The sequence below is a fragment of the Rhopalosiphum maidis genome, chromosome 4 (assembly GCF_003676215.2).
Source record: "Rhopalosiphum maidis isolate BTI-1 chromosome 4, ASM367621v3, whole genome shotgun sequence".
In the NCBI taxonomy this organism is placed as follows: Eukaryota; Metazoa; Arthropoda; class Insecta; order Hemiptera; family Aphididae; genus Rhopalosiphum; species Rhopalosiphum maidis.
In genome coordinates, this window is record NC_040880.1 from 23,366,018 (window position 1) to 23,393,839 (window position 27,822).

General features: G+C 26.7%; 1 protein-coding gene across 1 annotated transcript in view; it reads left to right on the forward strand.

The window, feature by feature from the left end:
* LOC113548077 (neurotrimin-like) overlaps nt 1–27,822 on the forward strand; it is a 166,563-nt gene that overhangs the window by 83,315 nt on the left and 55,426 nt on the right. The window contains exons 3-4 of the mRNA XM_026948744.1: nt 6,109–6,316; nt 14,787–14,945. Of these exons, the coding sequence (XP_026804545.1) occupies nt 6,109–6,316; nt 14,787–14,945 (367 nt within the window). The remainder of the gene's footprint in view (nt 1–6,108; nt 6,317–14,786; nt 14,946–27,822) is intronic.

Here is a 27,822-nt window from a genome sequence, read left to right on the forward strand (position 1 = left end):
AAAAGCAGTTTGATTTTATTATTATTGTTATTATCATCACGCTGAACATTTCATTACAACGCAAATTCGCTGCTACAATACATTATTGTTTCACCTGTGTCCCATGGCACAGAAGGTAGATTTAAAGGCACCGTTTGTCGTACCGGCAAATGCGAGTAAACTGTTATTTAATACCCAAGCTGATTTCACAGTAGTACTTCCGGGACCTCTAGATAACTGCATTAAAAAGAATAAATAAACAAATCAGCATATAATCTGGGTTGCTTTTATAAAACATTAAAACGTTGTTTATATGTTGAAAATATTATTTGAAAAGCAATAATTAAATTAAAAAAGATTATTTTTATAATAACTGTGTATGTGCTTTTGTAACTGCATAGTAAAATGCAGATACTTGTGTCGAATTTATTTTTTGATGATTAATTTAAAATTGTGTCATCATAAAAATAAAAATATTAAAAAGGAATTAACTACCTATCTACCAGCCTTGTTTCACTTATTGAGTATAATATATAAGATAATTTCACCTCAGCGAGGGGTAATATAAATTAGTGTTGTAACTTGTAATATTGTTTCAATTTTAAAGTTTAAAAAAAATATTAAATCTTAAAAATCTTGAAAAAGATTATGCACTGTGTATATCAGTGTGCTTACAACTGTATATAATATATGTATATTTTTTAATTTTATAGTACTTGGAAATAAAATTTTTTATCATTTCAATAACAAATGATTAGCCATGCAATAAAATGCCATGACTTCAAAATTAAAATTACGAATTACATTAAAATATCTAATACTAGAACAAAAATGCTGAAACAACTGGCTTGAAAAACTGTTTTAGATGGGCCTCTCTGCATTTAAAAGTAACGATTAAAATGTATGTGATTGTTTAATACCTAAGAATTTAAATTGTTGTTTTTTACATAAATATATAGAATGTTAAGAGTACTGGATTAATATTATGTTTCATATAGTATTGCATATAACAAAAAAAAATATATATTACTTATCAGAGATTGTTTTATCAAAGAAACAGTATAAAACTATCTCCAAGTTAGGTTTTTATATCATATTGCTTAATATGTTTAAACCATTGTAATATTTGTAATAATATATTATTTTTTTATATTGCAGAAAAATACTTACAATAGAAAATTTCCTTTAGCCAAGTTTACTTTCATTATTTTATTAAAAAATATATAAAAAATAACTATATCTTTATGAATTAAAAAACTTTATACCTACTATTCTATAAGAAGCAATATAATTGTATTATTGTTTACCATTGTACACCATGATTTTCAATATTTCAATAGTTAAAATGTATAATTGTTGTAAGTTTATTTATTTGTTTAAAAAAAATGTAAAATAATTATTACATAATATATTTATTAATAAGTTCATACTTTTAAGAATAAAAAATGTTATCATATATATATATATATATATTATAATTTAAAAGTTAAAGATATTTCAATTCGAATTTTAAAACCATAATAATAATATGCAAAAAACAAAAGAAATAATTGTACATTTTCTAAATATATAATACTATTTTACTATGTTATAAATATATAATAATAACAATATATCTATAAATTATAAGTAAATGTAAATAATATTTTATTTTATCATTTAATAACCTTGTTAAGGCAGTTCAAATATTTGAATTTACGTTTTAAACAAAAATAATAGTAATTATAATGTTTCAATTAATGTTTCATGTTTGTCAAAATACATATTGTGGATTGTGTTTGCTTATACAAGTACCAGTTAAATTTAGCTATACTACAATTTTAGTATATAATAATAATTTTAAAATATTATTTTGATCAAATTAATAATTGAAAATTAAAAATGAATAAATCTAAAAAGAGAATAAATTGTGTTTAACTTTTAGAGAATTAAAAAAAAATTAAAAATCAATTATCATTTATTTGTTAAAATAATATATATTATCAAACTGTACTTGCAGTGTACAAGATTTAGTATTTTATAGACTGTGACAATACAATAATAATAAGTCGCAGCTTATGATAATAAAAGATGAATAATTTGCGTTTTTACGTTATACTTTATTTATTTATAACGTTTACAATTGTATCCTCTATAACGGTTAATCGTTGATGTGCTTAGCTAGATCTAGATATTTTAATATTTTTTTGTCAAACAGAATATTCATTCAGTATATCTATAATATATAACTCTTCTTAAGCAGCGAGTTATTTCGTATAAATAAAGATAATAATAGAGTCCTTTATTATATTATTGTTGTAATTAATTCCGTATAATACGTTTATTACAAGAAAAAGCTATAAGAACTTATTTTAAATTTTTTCAAAAAAATTTATTTGCTAAGATATAAGACTTGAAATAAATAATATTAATCTAATCATTAAATACAAAAAATTAAAATTACACCGGAAACGTTGAAAATAAAATGTTAAATTATAAAATAGGAGTTGTGTTTAAATAATTACCTAGTTAATATACTAAAATATAATTAATTAATTAATTTAAGTTATATAATACATAAGTATATTTTGATATTGAATTTTCCATTAAATTATAATTATTTATTTTGTTCAATTATAAAACTCAGAAATGCTTACAAACCTATCAAGTTAATAAATTGGTAATATTATTACTAATAATAATATTAACATTCATTATTATGCCGTGTAAGTTTCTATTTGTATACAATTGGTAGTCTATAGAATTCGTACTCTCCAACTATATGATATTAAAATTAAAAATAATATAACGAAAATAATTTTTCAATGGAACAATAATAATATACTCTTGAAGTTGCTTTTAATTCAAATATAGCAATACAGACACAATAGTAAAAATATATAAAATGCATTATTTTTTTTTAATAATGTGTTAATATACAGTTGGTTTTAATTAAATTTTAATGCATTCGTTGATAGCCCGGAGTAGTAGGTGGTTCGGAAGAGCAAAAGTAATGGTTACGTGACCCATCGCACTAACATAAACCACATTTTTTTCAGTTTTGTACCAAATAGAAGTGTTAGTTTTGACAGAAAGTTTTTATTTCTCATTTAAGCAGTTTTGCCTTTGTAGAAAAGATATGTCTGTGGCTATACAGTTTCTAAACCATCGCCTAATAATACAAACATACTGGTACTTATATTTTATTTTTTATTTTCGCAACGATTGGACATTATTTTATACAAGTATCGGCTAGATAATAAATATAAAATGGATAAAAATTAAAATTAAAAAAATAAAACTACTCAAAATAAACACACTTTTCAGGTTTTATTGACATAATTATGACATAATATTATTAAACAATTATAATTATTGTTGTTTTTGCTGTTTTCGGATCTATGAATACTTTATTAATTTTTGTATGCATCCAATCGTATTTAATGAAATCATTTTTACAATAAAATGTGTTTAATTATTGTGGATATTATAATTTAAAATTTTTTAAATATTAAAGGGAAGATCCTTTTTTAATTGAATACTATATTTAATATTTATATGAAGTATAATATATTTTATCAAATTTTAATTTTGTAATGCTTAATTTTATAATATAGTAAAAATTATAACTGAAATCACATGTCGTTTGTATTAGGGCTTAATAAAACTATTACAATTATTGTCTGATTAACCGAGAAGTGTAACAAATTGTATTTATTATTTTCATAACCTCTTTAAAATAACGTATATTAATATTATAACGATATAGCTATTTAATTCAATTATTTTTATAGTTATTTATGTAATTTGAGCTTTTTTTTTTATAGTTATAAAATTAAAATTATTGTTTTTGAAATATCTTAGACACGTGTACTTAAATAAAAATTAATGATTAATTATTTTATTAATAATACCTATATATTATATTCATTATTCAAATATAGTTAAAATTGTTATGTTTGAATTGATTATTAACAACATATTTTTAGCAATAATAAACTTAAAACTTTGTATATTCTTATTTATTTTTTTTTCGGGTAGATATATTATAATAGCTAGTGAAAGAACATTGACAAAATATTTACTCACTGTATATTATCCTTGCATTAGTTTATTGTTCATATAATATACATACGATTTATAACATGAACTAATTTTTGAAAAATGAAATAGAAAAAATATTTTGAACTTTATAAAATTTGTTTAAATTTATTCATGTAAAAGTTTAATATCGTCTTGTGTTTAAAAAAATAAAACCTATACTAAAATATACTTTAGCTTTTTATTGAAATATTATTATTCAATTTGTAAACTTAAAAAAGACAAACAAAATTATTTACAAAACAGTGATATGTTGTTTCTTAAACATTTTGAATAATATATTAATATAATTCGACTTTTAAAGTTTCAAGAACTGAAAATGCGATTGAAAATTAGTCATAAATTATACTTTATAATTATCATAGCAAAATAAGATAACTATTTATTTTCGAGAAAACCGGAAAACTGATTATTATTTGATATTTGTTATCAAGCGATAAAAATCCCATTTAAATTAACATAATCCAAAATAGTTCTTTAGTGTAAGTAAAACGGTGTCCTTTACAAGTGATGTACCTATAATGTTTGAACTTTAATAATGAAATAAAATACACCATTTAGTTATTCTTGATTCACCTAATATCATTAATGTTTCGTATACCAACCCAGTACCCATTCAAGAATTAAAAAGAGCTAAACCTGGTAACCGCTCTGCTCTACCATAAAAACTAGAAATCGAGTGTGCCTGGCCATTAATTAGGCACTGTAATGGATATGTTAAATTTTAATTCAATGGTAAATCATTGAATACGGCCATAAAACGTTTCTGAGCGAATATGGTCTAATTTTTTGATAACTTAGGTTACCAAACAATTATTTTAATACTAATATTACAAATTTAACAAATAATTGTAATTTATTTTAGTTTTTCTTGATTATTTTAAGTGCTGAACTAAAACTAGATACAATTGTCTACAATAAACATCTATCAAAGTTAATTATTAGATAACTATTGGAAAAAAAAAAATAAAAACACATATGGTTTGATCTGTAAAACATTCATCGCTCCGCTAAGAATTCATAAGAACCATTTTATTTTTTAAACACCATTTTTGAATAAAAATTGAACTGATGTACTATTTTTAAATACTTAGAACGTTTTGTACCTATGCGTATAATACCATACGTATATAATATCGCACGCGTAAGCTTAGTATTGTTATCGTACGTATTCATTTGGCATTTGCGTCGACTTTTTCGGAGAAAAACCGGTCCCGGTCGCATACGATCTCACAAACTACCTTCTCTCTCGGAGATATTATTATTTCTTGGCACGGGCACTCAAGTACTCAACACACCGTCCCGTAAAGACGAACGATCGAAACCGCAGTATATAATATAATACACGTCAACCCATTCGATAGTCACCGTCATCGCCGTCCGGCTCTTCTATATTATTTATAAGCACACACACACACACACACGAGCATATATGTGTATATGTATAATATAATAATAAGTCTCGAGGGTCGTTTGCGATTTGTCACGAATCAAAGTCGTCTCTACCGCGGCGGCAGTGTCGCGCGTACATAAATCACACTAATGCCACCCCGACGGCACAGCGGCGGCTGTGTGCGCGTATATACGTGCCCGCCACCGTCGCCGTCGCCGCCGCAGCCGTTTTACCGCCATAGACTTTCTTTGACGGATCTACAACAAGTGTTGTGCGCTTAAGCACAGGTATACGCAGCTATTAATCAGGGACAGCCTATTGTGGGCATAATGTTCGGCTGACGGTTAACCTCGCCGGGGACGAGTACATCATAAGCATTATTCACCCGGCCACCGAACGGAGGCGATATATCTCCGACTACTACCCCTACCCACCCACCCCCGCCGTGTATGTAGATATTACATACTATACGTGTATACGTCGGATGTCGCCTGCAGCACGCGTGTGTGCCACCTCCACCGGCATCGCGCCACGTCACCGCCGGTCGTGTGGAATAGATTTATTTTTCGTTTTGTTTCCCAATTCGGCGTATTTTGTTTGTTTTCTTTTTTTTCATGTCGTTTAACGGGTTTTTTTTTTTTATCTATGTTGTATAGGTAGCTTGGTTACGGGTGGACACGCAGACCATATTGACCATCCACAACCACGTGATCACGAAAAACCACCGGATCGGTGTGTCGCACTCGGACCACAGAACGTGGCACATACACATCAAGGAGGTAAGAGAGTCCGATAAGGGATGGTACATGTGTCAGATAAACACGGATCCGATGAAAAGTCAACTGGGCTTCTTAGACATCGTCGGTAAGTCGCAGTACATCGTGTTTTATCGTAATAGTGTAATGTAGTAGTTCTATTGTTCTGTATGCTTTAAGGCGAAAGTTCGGTAAATTTTCACTGTAAATTTCACCGATATTGATTTACTTGGTAATTTTTTTTTACCGTTCACGATGATAATATATCATATTGAGTGATTATTAATTTCAATTGTCTTCGTGTACACAGTAATACTTGGTTTATCGAGTATACCTAGACGCGGAACATAATAGTATCATTATAGATAATAAATTAAGATAATACTGGGTACTAGGTAGCCAATAATATAATGCTTGTTAATATACGTATTTATTATAGCAATAATATAATGTTAATATTCCTGGTTATTAATACACATTATTAACGATAAAAAATATTATTAAATATAAAAGTTTATAGTGAATTTATTAAGCAAAAATATGACACACTATTAACTAATACATGGGAAAAATTGTACGGTAATTTCGGTAATTGCATCACTATAGTGTATTACCATAAAATATAGGGTGACTAAGATTTAATGTATCAGTCATTTTAACTTTTTTGCTGTTTAAAAGAGAAAATTAATGTATCGGAAAATTATCATCACTCTTTACTCAGTATAATGTAGTATGACTGCTACTCGCAGTGTTTGCATTTTTTACGGTTCCCGCGGCGAAACCGCAAGTATTGGGTATCGTAATATAACCGCTGCCGGAAAAATACCCCAATGACCGTGTTATAGGTATACCTATATAGAGCATCACTGAGTCCTACTCAACTGTATATGCGTAAGTACGTATTTATAGCTAACGGTTTTTATTTACTACACGTTTTCCACAGTTACAAAATATACTATTCTCGTCTGAAATGATTTCGTTTTCGCTTTTATTCCATCCAATACTACTCAGTTTTACAGTCAGGGGTTGTATTATATTATACCCTTCGCTTCGAAAGTTACGTATAAATATACAAAGCATTTGAAAGTAAATGTTCGTAGTGTATAGTCGTACTACAAACAAATTTCAACAGAGTAAATTTAATTAAAAAAAGCTAAGCATTTATAATAATTTTAAGTAAAATAATATTTGCTAGAATTCCAAAAAAATTTCAAATCTCAAGTACGACTTAAAATTTTGAATTTTGATCTATAATATTGATGTATAATGATTTATACAATACGAAAATTGTTTATCAAAATTAAAAAAAAATATATGTAATAACAAAAATTTGTTGGGAAAAAATGCTTAAAAATATACAAAGCTCTTTATTAGTTTTTAATTGTTCAACAAAAAAATATCGTAAATATATATTCACAATATTTTGACGAAGTTCATCAAAATATTAAAAATAAACACATTATTTTGTAGTTCGAAATTCATAAGATATTTTATTTTTATATATAATATTTAAAAATTTAATAGAACATTCTTTATGTTTTTCAATCTATATAAAAAAAAAAAAATTACCGGAAAGCAAAATTAATTTTTTATGGTCTTTGAAGTTCTAAGTTTTAAAAAAATGGATATTCACAAGTAAAATAATTATTTCTTCACAAGCAGTTTTTGTTATTTTAATGTATTTAAAAAATAATATTAATAATAATAATAATAATAATAGAGATACTAGAAATGTTCACAAAATGTTATATTATCATCTTCATTATATTATATAATTTTAAATCATCTTGTGCTATTTATAAATCATCTATAAACATTTCATTGTAGGTCATCTATGCCAAATTATCAATTTTTTTCTAAGTTTTTTCTTTTTTTATAAATGTTGATAACAACTTTTACTGGATCAAAATTATTAAAAAAAACCGTGGATAAGCATTAAATTAGAATTTTGATGAAATGTGTCAAAATTGAAAAAAAATGCAAAATATTTTGTACTTAAAATGTAACAACTATTTTTTTTATAAACATTTTAAGTTTAAATTTTGACAATATTACTTATTTAAAGATAAACAACAATGTTATTTATTTTTTATAATTAAAAACATTATTCACAGGAACTTACAACTTTTAAATATAGTATAGTACTATAGTACCTATTATAAATTTCACTAAAACCTAAAACCAATGAGATTTTTGATTTATTTTAAGATACATTATATATTTATATTTTATACTAAACATCTATTTATGGCGTTGTAGAATATTTGAAGAAAGATTTTATTAAATTTAGATTAATATTAGTTAATATAATATGGTATAAATATATACAATTAAGTATCAATGATATAATAAATTGTAATATTCTTTGAAAAATGTATATCAACATACTGTAATACTAAAAGTTAAATAAATTACTAATAGCTTCATATATCAAAAAACATAACTTGAAATATATTTAGTAATAAGCTGACAGATCACCTCCTCACAGAATCGTTTTATTTACAATGATTTATAATTGAATTCAAATTTAACACACTTACTTACCTTTTTTTTTTTTTGAAAATGCGGTATATTTTCATGTATTTTTATAGAGCCGTGTCTTTAATATTTTCCGACAACTACGATATTATGATATTATCGTTCAACTATAACTATGTACACAAACTTGTTTTATATAATTTGTCTATTAGGAGGTATACTTGTTCCTTGTTAATTATTTATTTATATAATACGTATGTATTTAAAAATGTAAAATACATTTAAAAAAAAAATGCTCTATACCAATAAAATTAATGTGTTGACTTAATATTCATTCAATTTAAAATATTTAAACACTATTATAATATAACAATTTTATTTATATACGAAAATCTAACCCTTATAAAATATAATTAAATTTGTAAACAATTAAATTTACAAATATTTTTTCATTCAAATTTGTTTAGACACTTATTTGAAATATACTTAAACAAGAACTACGATTATGGTCTCATCCACGGCCAATAATAACAAAGACGTACTTAATTTTATAGTTCTATATGATATACTAAGTAAATGGTGCTTTTTGTTCGCGGTAATTATAATCAATAACCATGCGTGTAACTATGTTTTTTCGTAACTACCGTTTGCGTGTAAACACACGTTTTTCATTGTAATATGGGTACCATCGAACGAAGAGCGGTGGCTGTAATACATTATGCGGTTGTCACTCTCAGTGTTTTAAATATGTCACTTGTTGTAAGGCTATCGTCGCGAGTCGCTGGTATAAATTATTACACGGTGACCGTCTCGCCATTCCTTCGGTCGTCATCGACGCTACTCATTTAATAATGTTTATATATATATATATATATATATATTATATTATTAAAACGTCGTCATCGTCGGGCGTGTATTCGTATAGTAATTAAAATTACTTTCAGTCTGCTTTCCACCGACATCGTCATCATCATCACTATATGTATATCATATAATATTTATACGATGCGCGTGCTAATAAAATGATAATATTTATAAATCGGATTCGTTTCGTCATCGCCGTAGGAGCAGTGCACTTGTTGCCTCTTGTTCACTGCCCCCGACTATCAGTTATAATATTTTTATGTAACAATTTATTGTAGTAAACAACGCGCATTGTAATACAATTTTTGGAGTTTCGAAAATCGGTTCAGTTTGGAGCGCATGAAATGTCCGAAGCGATGTCGGCGCTTGCGGCACATATATGAGACACGACGAGTGCTATATAGCAGCGGCAGTGGACCGCTCGCGCCATCCGTTTGCAAAGGACTTAAAAGCCAATCTGTGTCCCTCACTTCCTCTCCTCGCGTGTAGACCGCATGCACACTTCCTGCTCGGTGGTCCGATCCCGCACTAAATATATATATATACATGCGTATATGTGTGTGTATCCTCTGCTGGGGGGGCCCACAAGCTTTTGACGTTTGCAAGGGTATGCGTGCATGTACCCGAGAGGGGTCTTATATTGGCTGCCGCCTATATACATACGCATACGTATAATATATAATATACACTGTATATATTTGCCTTCACCCGGTCACCGCCGCCGATTCACACACTTTGTACACCCAGACCACCTTTTCTACCGCGAGTCTAACCCTCCCGCCGCAAAACTGCCATCCGAGTATACAGCTACGGTATCCGTTAAATGGGTCAGAGGGCTCTTTGCGGAAAACCACAATGACTCTCATTTGCATCTTATTGGGAGACTAGAATACAGTGTGCGCGCGTGTTTGTTTGTATACACTAGAACAGGACACAATAATATTATACACCAGTTAGGAATGGCGGCGGGAGGAGGTGGATCGAAGAGTTCATAGTGAGTTTACGCACTGCAGCCGGAGGGGGGAGGGGGCTTAATTACGACTTGTAACTTGCGCGCACACGCCAATGCACACCTTTATACACAAGAGGAACTATCGTTTATTCATTTATAACGCTTCGTTGGTCCCGTCGCCGCCGTAGAGTGGACGGTCATTTATTGTTACGTTTATTTATGTGTGTACGTGTTTTTTACACCACACTATACGCGCAGTGTTAGTTTTAATAGACTTGTCGAATATATATATATCTATGTATAAAGTAATGGGTTATAAGTCCATATTATTCAATACGTTTTTAATAAAGATAGAGATTGACAAAAGGCCAATATTCCCGTCGTAGAAATGTAGCAATGCACACTACTGTGGTTTATCCGAACCTCAAACTGACACGGGGTCTTATTTTGCGGTCAAATTAAAATTCGTGTCAAAATTAACCCTGCCTCGGCGTAATATATAATTTATAACTCTTAATGTTTGAAGATTATTATATGATACTGAGTTGGGATTTTGGGATTCCCTCGAAAAATAATAATAATGATTGTGTGTAATTCTTAATATATAATTGTCTATGTAATGGATACGTTTCTAAATTTAAAAGTAAAATTATTATCTGGACAATGTCATATGCTTTTATTGATATTATCATATTATAGTTGTAATATTTTATATAGCTATGACTCACTTTAAAACAATAATATATATTTCAGTAATTTCTTTTAAATCAAGCTTATAATAATATAGCGGTTCTCAACCTTTTTACATTCATTCAGCCCTTGATCACTCACCACTACTTTATGGACCCCCAAATGCCAACTTGTCATATATTTTCATAAAAAATAGATATAAATTTACGAATTAAGTTTGATAATTTTAATTAAATACAAAAATTTTTATTTTTTCCGCCATTACGCTTTTCTTTCCCGTGGACTCCTGATTACCTCCTCGCGGATCCCTAGGTAGGTTATAATATAACAAAAATTCGTCTGAGAAACCTGTTTTGTACTATACTTTTTGTTGTTGTTGTAATTAATAACAAATAAAAATCATCATTTACCTAAAATTTTATTTATACTTCTGGATAAAAGAATTTATTAATGAACTACATACATCATTAATTTTAATAACAATTTTACAACCAGTTATTTTATATTTTACTGAAGATTACATCTAATAATTCAAATAATTGAAAGGAGCTATAATTATGATTTTATGTGCATTGTCTTTCATATACATTTGTTTTTCTCTGATCACGATCGTTATCCTTTAATATTTTACATTTAAATATAAAAAGTTATCATCATTTTCAATAAGAAAATGTGGTGCAAATAAAAAAAAGTAAATCGAATCTTAAAGTAAGTTTTCATGAATTAAATATATTGATAATATTAAATTAAATTTATATAATTTAAAATATATCTCTATACGAATTAAAAAATACTACAACAGTTCATTTTAATATTATACCATTCACTTTTTAATGTTCCAAAATTAATGATTGCATAAATTTAAATTTATAAAACAATAACAATTACGATTCGAAATAAAATTGTATTACATTTTCTATGAATAAAGATTATTTTATCTTTTAAATTTAAATTAAAAAAATATATTTTCTCATAAGATCACTGATTTATCCATGCAGCAAAAAGTAAATGTGTTGAAATAAGAGCAAAATAAAAATCTTTCTCGTTTTATTAAAAAAAGTCTATTAAAAATACATTGAGTTAAAAGACAAAAGTCCATCTTATTTATACTTTTATAATAATGTGAAATATAAGCACACCATTATATTAATCTTTTGAAGATTACACTATACCTATTGAAGATTTTACTGAAATATATCATTCAATACAAATAGTATTTGTATTTATGTTCAGAAAACGAGTACATTTTTAAATATATTATTTACTATTGTTATTAAATCTTGTTTAAAAAGTAACTATATTTTTACTATGTTAAATAGTGAATCATAATATGATGAAACCATGATTTTATTTTATATTATTTTATTTAATTAAATAATTAGTTACGTTTTATAATAACGATATCAAAATTATAAATAATGAATTATTGTATGTTTATATTCTCATACATACGTGTTTTTTTTAAAATTACTCAAAAGATTGCTTTAAATCAAAATAAATAAAATATAATGAAAATAAACCCTTTTTGTGTGACAAGTTTAAAATTGTAATTAAAATTTTCCAAAATGCAACCTATATAACTATATAATTACAAAAGGTTTAATTTGAACGATGTTTATTATTAAAAATCACTCACAATCAGATAAAAATGATAAAAAAAATATCATATTCGAATATGATTATGAAGATCTATTATATTACGTACTTCTACTGTTACTAAGTTAAAATATACTTACATAATACATTTTTAAGGAATTGGAACAGGTCTTGAGATCTATTAAATATTTGAACGAAAATAGCTTGAATTTTTTCTCGTGGTTATTTAAAATCAGTTATTTGCAAAGCATGCTGACCTTATACATTATTGATTTACTAAGAAAATTAAATTTGAAAAAAATATTAAATTTTTAAAAACGATAGACAAAAAATGCATACATGCCTTTATATTGCCTATACGATATGCCGTATACAATATTTTAATATGATTCAACTCACTGGGGCAGAATACAAGCTCGTACTACCTATATTGCATTCCATAACAGCTCTGGATACTTATAGGTGTATTATAACGTGTTTACGGAATATTTTTAAAATTTAAAGTACCAAGTAAATTTAAACATTTATTGTTATACATTTTACTAAAATATAATCAATTTGTTTCTATGTTAATTATTATTAAAATAAATTTCAAAAAGTTATATTGTCTTAATTTTTATTTAAAAATATCATTAATTCATATGAGCATATAATTAAATAGTATTATTAAATATATATCAATAATCATTTATTTCCATATTTTACAAATAGCCTTATAAATATCACGTGAATATAACGAAGGTATTGTTGAAAGAGTATAACGGGGAAAATATCGTCGAATTTATTTTGTTTTGACATTCGTTTGTATCGTATTCAATTAACGCGCGTAAAAGACTTTTTTGATTCAAAAGTAAAAAGGAAAAAGGTAAAAAAAAATATATAAATAAAAATGAGAAAAAAAATAAATCGAAACAAAACCAACTGCTAGCACAAAGCTATATTGCTGGTAGTGTCTATGGTGGCAGTGGCGGCGGTGGAATCCAGTTTCGTAAGTAATCGGATAAAAAGTCCGTCGCGGTTTTATACATAATATTATATATATAATATAAATAAAAATCGAATTATACGCGCCACTGAAGGGGTTCTTGAGTGACAAGTTTATGGGAGAAAGAAAAGTAAACGTTTGCCCGGTGGTTTGGGGTGGCGGTGTATCGGGAGAGCGGAAAAAGGAAAAAAAAAGTCACCAAAGTCGATTTATCAGTTTGATACCGCCACCGTTGCTACGCTGGAGGGTTTGTCATTATACACTCGCAACGAAACTTTTCCTCCACCCTTTCACATGCACACACACACATACACAAACACACACGCACACGAACACACACATACCTCTTCACCGCAATTTGGTCTCTTCTAAAACAGCAATGGAGGGCGATTACTATGCTGAGAGAGCGACAAAAGATTTAATGAATCATGAAGTTGGAAAAAAAGGATATATAAACGATTTCAATGGACCGTACGGCACTTACACTATTCCGCCGGCGTTGAAGAGTAATAGTGGATTATAAAGTTGACTATTTATTTCTCTGTCTTCATCGTCTCCCGTCCTTGTCTATAACTATAAATATATATATATATATATATATATATATTTATATCGAGTATACCTAATGGTAAACATTTATGTTTTGCTTAGTTTTTTTTGTGAACACATTATTGGGCTCTACGAATCATGAAAACATTTCATTAGTAACCATTTTCGGGGTTGACGGCGTTATCAATTTTTTCAATAGTTTCTTCAAAACAAAAAATATATACTTACAATCGTCGAAAACTTTTATAAAAATGTCTAGTAGGTAGATTTTTTCTAGTTCCATTCGGAATCATGGCTTGGATGCGACGATTGCTTTTAAATCAAATATCTCAACGCTCTCGGAAATATCCTACGGTCAAGTTACGGACGAATATCTTTAGTTGACAATTTGCTTTTTTTTTTACTACAGAAATCCAATTTAACGTAAATTGTTTCGTTTAAAAAAAAAAATCATATTTTTTTCAGTTCCTCCAGACATTTTGGACTATCCAACGAGCACAGACATGAACGTCCGCGAAGGCAACAACGTGTCGCTGAGATGCGCGGCTTCGGGATCACCGGCGCCCAATATCACGTGGCGCAAAGAAGGAACCGATCTTATACGTCTGGAACGCAGCCAACAAGGTCTGTATCAATAACTTATATAGTATATAATACATATTACATATAGGCACATATATAATAATATATAGCCAGCTATTAAATAATAATAATATGTAATATTATGCATATAATAATCATGGTAGTTCGATGGCGGTATGTGATACTATGTAGCAATATAACATTATAGATAGTTACCTATATATAATGTTTAAAATCATCGTCGTTAGCTCTCACGAACATCATATATTATAATATATTATTATATGGTAGACGCGTATGATTATAATGCATGATTTAAGAGTATGCAATCATCGGAATACCTAACGGTTGCCAAAACACTCTTAACTAGTAACTAGTTTACTAAGTCGTTATCAAAATTGTGTGTAGTCGTTACTGTATAAGGCATAATATGGTAAAATACACCGAGTACTATATGTCATTTTTGGCGAATGTGATCAATATTTTACGCGATTTATATTTTCCATACATATTTTCATGGGAATACGATATTTTTTATTCATAAATTAGCAACAATATCATTCGATAAATCACAAATCACATTTATTTATATTTTATATTTTATTTATTGTTTTAATAATGCAATTTTTAACAAATATTCATTTAGACAATACTTTTGTATTTTCTCGTAGTAAATGAATTTTACGTTAAATAATGGTATTAATATTTCCAAATTTTAAACACGAAAATTATGTCAATAATGAAATTTTGTAATTAGAAAATTAAACGATTAAATTTATTTTACACGCTTCAATTTGAATAAACTATTGGAGTTTTTCATCTGTATCAAAAAAGGCCTTTTTTATTTGCCCGATAGTTTAAACATAATCAAATAAATTGTACTACAATAAGGAGGGATATGAACTTAAGAAAACTATTCGTTTAGCTCACATCTGGCAATTTTAGTAATGCTTGAAAGATAGTTTGAAGTTTTATGTTTTTTAGTCATGATTAGTTTTCCATCAAGTAATGCTAGTCATTGAATTTTTTCGATACGATTTTCTAAGTTATTGTTTACGACAAAAAGTAACTAAAAAATGTATACCTTCTCATTTAACTAACCAAAATAATAAAATATAATCTATAAATATTATTTAACGACTTGAAATTATGTCTGTTAATTAATAAGACTAATTATACTTTATCGTATATACAATAAAAATCACGTATACTAAAAAATAACAGATAATACCTACTACAATTTGTACTATACACAATTTTTGTTTATATATATATTTTTTTTAAACAAAAAGATAGCAGTACTTAATCTAATTGTCGATCAACAAAAAAAATGTACATAATAATATATTATGAGTGTATTATTTTCATTTTATAGTCTTCGGAATATTATACATTAGATCAAAGTCAACTTGTGAGAAGCAGCTTGTGAATTTGTAATTTTTTAACTTATTACTTGTGTTTTTTTGATAAACGTCAGTTTAGCACAAGTTAGGAACAATTACAGTTATACAAGCTTGGAATCATGTAAATAATATAAACTAAAAATATTACCATACTCATAAAATTTATTTAGAGAAATAAAATTCAAGCGTCTGTTTAGAGAATTATGGGAAATGTGAGTAGCGAGTATAATGTAGTTAAAATTCAAAACTAACAAAAACAATAGTACGTATCTATCTACATTCCCAATGCCCATGGATCTGATCAACCGAACAACAAAACATGATTGTTGATTCGATGACGCGTGATTATGTTCATTGAACGGAAAACTTACATATTGACCCATAATTATAATTCATTACTAATGCAGATTGCATGATATTATTATTGTGTTCGATGAAGTAAGTGTACACGACATTAATAACTAGTTAGTGTACAGTTTGTGGTCCTATTATCGTAGAAAGCAGGCTAACCTTTTCTATACTTGACTTCACACAAAGTATTAAAACGGGTACTCATCAATTTATAGCTACTGCGGTCTAATCCTTAAGGGCACTTTAAGCATAACTAATTGCCATTTATACTTAGAATTCAAAACGTGTATTACCTAGCTATTAATTAATTGACCTGCTATATCATATTATAATAATTGTTTATTTTTAATAACTAATAACTTGACAGTGCATGTTAGTCGTGTATTATGATCGAAGTAGAAACTAAGAACATTTTTTTCTAAATTTGAAATTGACGGATAATTATTTATTTATTATTTGAATCACAAACAAAATTTTTTTGTTTGCGATAAATTGTATTCATTCTATAAGTTTTTCTAAAAAAATATTTTTATTTTAAAATTTTAAAATTAATTAATTGTTCAAATTATTATAATTATAATATCGTTGTTATGGAAATATATGATTATAAAACCTAAAACATGACTTGGGTGCTTTATAGCTCAATGTTATAATTTAAAAGTGTTGTTTGTTTTTCTAAGTGTTAGCTGTTATAGATTACTTGGTTTTGAACCTTATTGTGACCAAATATTCTTTTTTAATCGCTTATAAATGGTCAATTAATTAAATTGTTTATACATTCTTTAGTTCAAAGTATACTGATATTTTGATCTAAAGAAGTGAAGACAGCATTAATGACATAATATGTATTGTATTAACGAATACATTGTATTAAAATCATATTACCGTTCTATGTTTAGAGTTCGATCAATCGTTTTACCTATAGAACTTTACAGAAAATAAAATATTTAAAAATTAACATAATAGTTTTATTTTTTTTTAAACAAAATCGTACTTTTTTTATCACAAAAATTATTTACGTGGGTATATGAAAAAATAAAACTGTGCAAAGGCGTATAATATATAGTACCCAATCGAAGTATTTATAACTGTGTATGTTTCTGTATGATTCTTCATTTTAATCACTATTTTACTTTATCTCAAGAATAAATAAATTATATGTATAAAATATAAATATGATTACATTTGACATAACAAAATTCATATAGACGCTTGACTCGCATAAAACATTGAATATGTATTTCGTTCTTTATTCTTCCGGAATATGTCGTTTGTTATAAATTAAAATTCTGTACGCTAATTTATATAACGTTATCAACTCAGCTTGAAGTTGTGAACATATTTTTTGAACCATAAAATAATTATTAATTTATCATTTATGTAAATATTAAAATTATTTAGCAACGTTAACGAAACAATTAATCCATCTTTACTTAGTTTGATAGTTCTATGACATAAATATTTGAAGAGCCTTCAGAATTTGTCAAATATTTTACTTCATCAGCAACAATAATGATAGTTTGCACGAACACTCATATTTCCCAACACTAAATCAACTGTCTAATGCACGATGTACTAGAATATAGTGAAAAGTAATTAAAATCAAATAGATACACATATAAACACAAGAAGCGTGACTAGTACACAAAACCTGTACATCAAATTAACGGCTAAATAAGTTATGTTTACATTTTACATAGCGCCAAGACTTTGCTGAGTGTCTGCTTCTTGTCTTTATTTTTTGATCGGTTGTTTGTTTTTGTAATATGCGAGTAAACGTTTTAGAGTAGATTTAAAAAGTACTGATTGACGAACGTAAAAATCGTAATTTTAATATGGATTTCTTACAATATATTGAATATCTGAAAACAAGCATTTATATATATTTTTTATACTCAGTTTTTTTATAACGAGTGCTATATATTTTTAATTTTAGATTGCATAACTTTATAGGTATCTATGAAATTGAAATCAAGAAAACTTATACTTTGGCGCATTTTATTTCATATTATTATCATAATCTATAATTTATCTTTATTTTCCTCTTAATGCATACAATTTTAAGTTTTTTCTAGACGCACAAACGCTAAAATCACGATATTGCAGGTAGTGGTTATAAAATTTATACTTCTTTGTCAAAATACTGAAAAATAGCAACAGCGATTGTTAACTATTTTAATAATTTTATGTTTAATGTTTTTCATGAATATTAAAAATATTCACTAAAATAATAATACTTAAAAAACAGTTAAATAGCAGTGTTATTGATTGCAGATAAATGATTATTATTACTGGACAGCTATCATTGTAATAACAGTACATATTTAATTTTATTCATTTCGTGTAGGTACGTACATGAGGATTCACTATTTAAGATCAAAATAATAAAAATAAAAATTGTTCAGTTTATCTAAATTGGGCAATGATATATTATCAAATGGTGTAGGCTATAGATATACAACGATATAACAATTACTTATAGAATTATTATCACACTTCGAAAATTATGTCAAACGGTAATAATAAATATATACTATTTATAATTATATACTTATACCACATAATTAGTAGAGAAATATATTATTTTAAGACATAGGTTATTAAGCAGTTAAATATTTTATCACCTAATATAGGTAAAAATTATAAATTTGATACTATTATCAGAATATACTATTATTATTTTTTTTTCAGGCTATTCATGACTCTTGAATACTGATAATGATTATTGATTACGATAACTAAAAATATTTACCAGTATTACTTATTAGTAATGTCTCGTACATTATTTACTTAGTAAAAATGAGACAACCACGTGATCACAAATGACGCACATTGAAATTATTCGAAAACATAATTTAATTGAACAATTGTGATCATTTTAAAGGTTTCAAGGTGAAAGTTCATGGAAATTGAATAGAATGAGTTATTCAGTAGAATCACACACAAATATAATATTATAATAGTTAAATTATAATAATTAATAATTTGTGGATAATCAATAACCTAACCAGTGACAGTTAGTAATAGCATAATTTTATTGGACATAGTTTTTTTTTTTTTTTTTTTTTTAAAAGCAATTACTTAAAAACGATATTTTTGTATACATCAACTGAAAAAATATACAATATTAAATATAGGTATGCACATCGTGTATCATCTTTGTTTTAAAAGAGACGTAACAATTTTAACCAGAATTATTATTTTCAAGTCTAACTTTACATTTAAAAACTCAAATTTGTCTAGTGAAAATTGAATTCTACCAACCCCAAGTCTTCTCATATTCTGCGCTATAATAATAACAACGAAGCGTTATTTTTTGTACCGCCATATTGTTACGCTACAGAAAACATAATATATTATAGAATGCATTCAAGTTTAATAAAAATAAAAAAAAAAAGAAGAAGTTTTGTGTAGGGTGATTCGTTAAATAATGATGGTGCAGCATTACATCAAGTGTTCACATTTAATAGATATAAACTAGACATCTTACTATCGGTAAATGTTTTATCGGATATAGATATCGGAATTGTTTTTAAAATAAATTACTCTGCAAGAGCAATCGCATACGTAGGAGTATGATAGACCTACACGAATACTCGAGTCGATTAAACTCATTTCCGAACAATGAAAATCCCTGGGTATTTTGTTTCTATAGTGTTTTTTTACGATAAGCACGCTTTGGCGCCCGTCTTAGGTAAGGAATCAATCAAAGAAGATGAATTCGTTGACTCTTCTCAGTCTCGTACCATTTTATTAATATATTTATTTCGCATTGGTAACTATTTGACTATATTATTCTCTGTGACTGTTACGGGATTATCACGCATTAGTATGACAAAAAATAAGCGATCAGTATGAAATGTTTAAAATAAATTGTTACTGTAAAATCGAAGTCTTAACAACAACCGGCATTTCGACTTTGGATAGGTAATGAAATCAAAATACCATGTAAAGTGATTATTATAATTTTAAGACAATGTATATTTTCAAAGTTAATTTCATTCAAATCATCGAATTAATTTGGTTTTAAAATGTGTACCTGCGTTCAATCAATTTAATTGAACATTTTGTACACTATTGTATGCTACTCAGAACATTTGTCTAAAAAAAAATTAAAATGTTTACAATTAAATTTGTTGTACCATATACATAAAATATTATATAAATAATAATGGACAATACTTTTGAATAAGAAAATCGAGAATACTGATTGGTGAGTATAAAAAACTTTATCAGCATTTCTAACCCATATTCGTATAATTTTCGGATTAAACGTATTTACAGCTTTGGTTTAAATGTTTAATATATTTTTTTGTATTGTATCTTCATCTCGTTATATATATATATTATAAATGTTATAACTAGATAAAATACTTCCCAAATTATTAAAAATTAAATAAATTGAATCATGAATTTAAAACTTAAATGGTTTATTTAAATTAAATTATTCAAGACATTTTAATTATATCCTTATGATTTAATCAAATAATTTTCAATACATTTTCAATGGTATTATATTTGACTGTGAAAAGTTTCAATGTGCGCGATGTACTTATTTATAAGTTCATAAACTTAAAATTGACTTTAAGTAGAGTAAAAAGCCTTTTATATTTTTTATTTTCATTTGGATTTACATAATTTAAATAAAGTTGAATACAATTTAATATTATAAAAATAATTAATATTTAATATAAAAAAAGTAAGAATAATTTCGTCAAAGTTAATATCTTATAATTTACAATAATTTCCAAACTATTTATTGGTCGACAATAATTTAATACATATATGTATAAACTATTAAAGCGAGCAAATATGACATAAACGTCACAACTTAAGAGGAAACGAAATAATTTTTTTTTTTATACTACAAGATATTTTAGGTTGAAAATATCATCATTATAAATACTCGTACTAAAATATTCAGAATTCGTGTTTAAAAAACAATTTTAGGGTCATAATAAAAACATTTTTTACTTATATAAAAATAGGTAGACAATGCAAATAAGATTAAATTATCAGTGAAAATCATTTACGTTTTATTTTTTAAGTTGCATTAAAAAATAAGCGAATGTGAGAATACGTAATAGTATAGATTTTTTTAATACGTGAATTAAATTAAATTGATCTCATGAAACTTAGATTATTTTGTTTATCACGAGGTCATAGGTTAGCAATATCTGGTATTTGGTAATGATTTCATTGCCAAGTGTTCAACAGTAATTTAAAAAAAACACAGATTCTTCGATCTTTCAATTATTATCTAGATCTTAATGTGTTTCTTTATAGATTTTGGGTAATGAAAAAATGTATAAATAAAAAAATAAGATAGGGAAATCTACCAGCACCCTAAGTTTCTATTTTTAGAACCACTTCCCCTAACATTTCCATTCAATCATAGTTTCAGTCATTAAATGTCTCCTCAACCTCTAATTGTATTGTACCCCAGACTATTGATGGTCCATAATTTGATATAAAATCACGCGTTCAAGTTAGGGTTGAATTACAGTTCCTCGTGAACCCTCTCCAACTGTGCTAGTGAATCATAAGACTTATATCACTAAATTTAATTGTTCAGCTCTTTCGTTAACTACACTCAATCAAAAAAAAAAAAAAAGTTTTATCCTTCTTACACTAATTCCTTCTACATCGATGTTTTATAGCCTATTCCCTAATGATGTCACCCCAACTAAATCCATTATAAATTGTATAGAGCTCAAAATGAAATAACTATTATTATAGTATAGTCTTAACACTCACAACATTTTATGTTTGTTATCATTATGTTTACTCTAATACTCTAATAGTTATGTAATAAATACAAACTGGTTGAAATATTATAATGTTAGTAAATGTTTCATTAATAAAAAAATAATAATTATAATAATAAATATTAATCCGTTGTTTTTTTTTTTTTTTTTTAATGTTTTTCTTTTAGACAAAATAATTATATAATAACTTCTTGTGGTTTTGGACATCATAATACGACATTTTAAAGACAACATTTACCAACTGTAATATTTATTTATTTTTCAAACAGTACGTATTATATTACATGAATAAAGGATATTAATCAACGAATTTGTATGAATAATTGTCTCGTATGTTACCTACCAAAAATTGAGTTTGTCGCATATTTGCAGAATTCTTTGTCTTGTCCGTAACATCGTGCGATGTTATTATGCTGTTCCAATTTTGTAAAAAAATGAAATAAAACAATTTAAAAATGTTATATTTATAAGAATATTACATTACTGTAGGTAATAAAAAAAAGCAATTTCCAGTAAGTTACATTCGAGCGGTAGTGAGCATATCATATTACGTATAAAGTCATGCTAATAGTTGATATTTAATTATCGGTGTACTACACAAGTAAAAAGTGCTTTGTTAGTTATTATTACAGATGATAATCTTACAATATTTGTTCACCAAGAATATTCTGTAATAAATCCTAATTTAAATTTAAAAAGGCTTATATTATATAATATTTATAAATAATGAGATAAAAGTTGTAAGTATTAAAACATAAAAAAAACATACCAATAATGATTTCAAACATAATGTAAAATATGTACATGCTATTTTAGGTTTAATAGTAGACACTATTATCATTACAATTATGTTTTGTTATTGATTAGATTACTAATTAACATTATTTTTATTATTAATTACAAATAATTAATATAAAATAAAAAAGGCTTTAAAATTGAGTTTATATTATTATTGAAATCATTTACGTAATTTGTAATTATATTTTTTTTTCAAATGTTATGAAATACATGTATTGCTTTCAATAAAGATATAATAAAATATACTTATAAGATGTATTTATTATTTATATATTGCTATTTTCTATCAGATATGTTGAAAAATCAATTATTTTTTTTTAAAGAAATTTATTATGATAAATACCATAGTAATTTTATTTTTAAATTCCTTGACAAAAATATCATTTTGTATTAATTTAATATTTATAACGCTATCGTTCTTTTAATTTTTTTTTTTAAAGTTATCAATAAAATTTGGCCATAAATAAAGCTATACTTGTTTTAATTACCACACAATGGTGCAAATAAAAAAAAAAAAAAAAACATTATATAACACTAACGTTGCTCGTGATTTACATTTTTATGACAAACCTTCATGTTATATTACACGTTTATTTAGTAAACAAATATTATATTATATTTTGCCAAAAAGGCGTTCTTCCAAAAAGGAAAAGTTAATGCTTCCCATAGAGATTTAAGTATTAATGTCCACAATCCAAAGCCGTCGGTATATTAAATATACATCGAGGACCGACCGGACAAGGGATTATCTAGGTAGCTTTTTTTTTTAAATTTATTTATTATTGTTTTTTTTTTATAATCCCTACATTAAAAAAAATATATATACCACAGGATTTTTCTTTCCGCTGATTACCGTTTTTGGGGTCGAAGCAATGAAAAATGATATAGGTATGTTAAAAACGTAACAATCCTATAACAACAACGACGACGACGATGACGACGACAACCCTAGGCAAAATTTTAGTAAACGGCTTACAAAACGCTAAAAAAAATATACATATTATATGTATATTCCACCAACACCACCACTAAGCTACCAATGCTCATTAGGGTGTAGTTATTAATGTAATTTTGGATCGTCCGGAGGGCTTGCGATAGATCTCTCTCTCTATATATATATATATGAGTGTGGTAATCTCAGCGGCGTGTGTATATTATATCATACATGTATGCATGTTGTCGAATAGCATCCATGTAAAGGCCATTGGGTTTTTCGCTTTTACTGTTATTCCCACACCTATTTCCGAGACCCCCGAGGGTGGGTAAATGAAACAAAACGAATCTGACGTCCGGTTGGTGTCCGGAGTGAGTATGATGTTTTTTTTAATTTATTTAATTATGACCTATATGAACTTTGATAACCGGAAAACTTATGGCCCGTTATGTGCATATTGTATTAATGTTCGAGCGTATGAATATTTAACATTACCCATATAACCCATAACAACCGGAGCCATTTCATTTTTTTTTCAGATAAAATATATAACATGATCATATTATAATGTTCAAAACCTTGCATCAAATCGTTCATCAGAAAACTCATTTATCTTATTGCACATTTTTCATTACTATCTATACCTACGATAACAAAAAATACATATGTTTTTATGTAATCCAATTCTCATTATTTCGTACTTAGAAACAATAATATGTGGTTGGTTAGGGTTGAATATTATTTTGGAGTTTACGACTAGCGTATTATATGAAATTATCCCACCTGAAGGTAATATACGTTTCTGTTGTATACTTAATATTATGTTTGAATACAACATTCAAATAAACATTAAACGTGTTATTATTGTTGATATTATATTAAATTGTTGACCATATATCATAGTATGATTTATAAGCATTGACGTATGATTTTATTATATTATTATTGCCAATTCAATTACGTTCATTGATAGAATTTCAAATTACTAATTTCTAAAATTATTAAAATATAAAATAATATTAATAGGTATACTTTTAGATGCCTATTTAAATTAATGCTAATTATATGAAATGTGAATATTTTATTATTTTACTATTTACTATCATAAAAATACAATTTAAGTTTATTTTTATGTTTTCTATTTATTAAAAATACATAAAAACAATCTAATAACTTAATATTTTATCAAAAATGTCGTATTAAAATAATATGTAAAGGTCATGTAATTTTGTTTGCAAACAAAATAATAATGAAATAAAATTACACTAGGATTTATAAATGTGTGTATACTATATAATATTGATAAATTATATCAAAATAAGCCATTAAAATACTGTTGCAAGTTATCAAGATGTGTTTAACATCCCTAAATATTTGACTAAAACGTGATCGATGAAAAATTAAAAATGTTCAACTTATATGATGGTGATTATCGTTGTAATTTAAAAGTGTTGATAAATGTCAAAAATATTCTAGAAGAAAAACAGTTATTACTCGCAATAAATCAAATACAAAACTTGCCCGAGGTTTTACTACTTACAAGGTTTGTGATTCCATACACCCGTGGTTCATTTGCTACATTTCAGAGAAGTTTTTCCCATATTTTTTGTTCAGGATTGATGTTAGGTACCGGCTTATCATTTAATTGATCATACTATTCCGAGTTGATATAATATGTAGTTATATAATGTACACCACAATTTCGAAGAATCAGTATAATATCGTTTCATATAATTTTTAAGGCAGTTGACTTACACAAGTGATACACAAGTTGGAAGTTTTAACTAACGATTTAAATAATAACATGCCTAAAACTATGAGATTTGAAATAAATTTCAGTCGCATTTTATAATAGTTAAAAAACGTAATCCCTAAATCGTACTTGTATAATATAGTATAAAAAAAAAGGACAGTCTACCATCAATACTCAGTCGTATACATAATTTAATGAGCGTTTTTCAATTATTGACTAACACATTTTTTATGATAATTAAAAATTATCTCCACCGCAGAATCCGGAGTAGAATTGTGTATGAGTTTATATCGTTGCTATCATGAGACCACTTTGGTTATATCTAATACAAATTTGGGGGCCAGCCAAACCAGTTACGGACAACCATTCTAACCTTTCCAAAATATGTAATGCTCCGTGTTCCGTAGTATTTTACTATCATAATATTACACAATGGTTTATAAAGTATGACTGTTGTCGACCTTGCGAAACTCCATTACAATCATTTTCATTCCAAATTAATCTTCAATACTAACCATTCAATAAAAAAATGTGATCTCCTATATTACCCGATAAAGTGGGTAACCCTTACTAGAGTAAAATACATTATAAACTAGAGTCGATATTCATTAAAATTATAAATAAATAATTATAAAATATTACCAATGAATAAAAGTTCACTCAATACCGTGTCTTACAATTTATTACAATTTATTTTTCCACATTATTGGACATAATAGTTTATCAATATAGGTTGGCGGTTAGTTAAATCAATATTAAAAAAAAAACAGGTCGGTACATGTGACAAAAAAAAATATTACTGTGCAGATAAACTATCCAAGATACACACATACGTTAAAATTTAACGTTGTTGTGATGGAGAATTTAGAGAAATTGGTAAAATTATTATTATTATTATGTAAGTAATGATGATTAAAGCTGTATATTATATTTTTACCATCGAAAAATTAAAAATGAATATTATAATGATGGAGTTTTGCATTAAGCATTAATTTCCATCATATAGATCGTAATAAAACATTTTTACATAGTATGAAATAATTTCAACGCTTAAATTTAGTTAAGAAAAATATCGAATCGCGAAAATTTGTGGTCTATTACTTCGCTGATCTGAACATTAAATGCGTATTTATAAATTTAAAAAAAAATTGTAACTTCTGTTTTTAATACTTATTCGTAAGACGTAAAAAACATAAAAAAATAACAATTGTTAAGTTTTTGATTTTTTCCAAAAATATGTGTATCCATATTATATATATATAAAAAAAAAAATGACAGTAAAAATGAAAAGATCATATTAAAGCTCTATAACACTGTATTATAATTGCTCGTTAATTTTTATTTTTTTATTAATTATTATGAATACTAAATATACGTTTCATGTCTCAATATCGCTAAAGATAAATTAAACTATTCAAAATAATAATAATAAGGAATAAAACGTCATCGATGGTCTAACCGTTTGCAACAGCCACCCTAACAAAATGCCACGGTACGATATTATAATGGAGCAACACGTATATCTATATAAACAACTACATAATAATATATATACACTATATGTGTGTGTGTGTGTGTGTGTGTGTGTGTGTGTTGTTATATTTTCGACGAGAGGCAATAATGGCGGGCGCGGCTTTCGATTGTCAATCAAACGGATGGAAAAAAAAATGAAAAAAAAGAGAGATGGTCGGCTTTTTACGCGCGTCGGGGTCAAGTATCAGCTCTCCCGTCGAGTAGCTCTAACGAGGGTGCAGCAGAGCTTGTTGCCGTCGCGTCGTTGTCGGTGTCGTCATAGTCCGTTACTAGCTACTATTCATATAATAATAATATATAGGAGGCGCCTTGTCACCGCCGTCGTCCCGTCAAACAGAGATAATATATACTATACGCCTATACGCTAATCAAATAATAA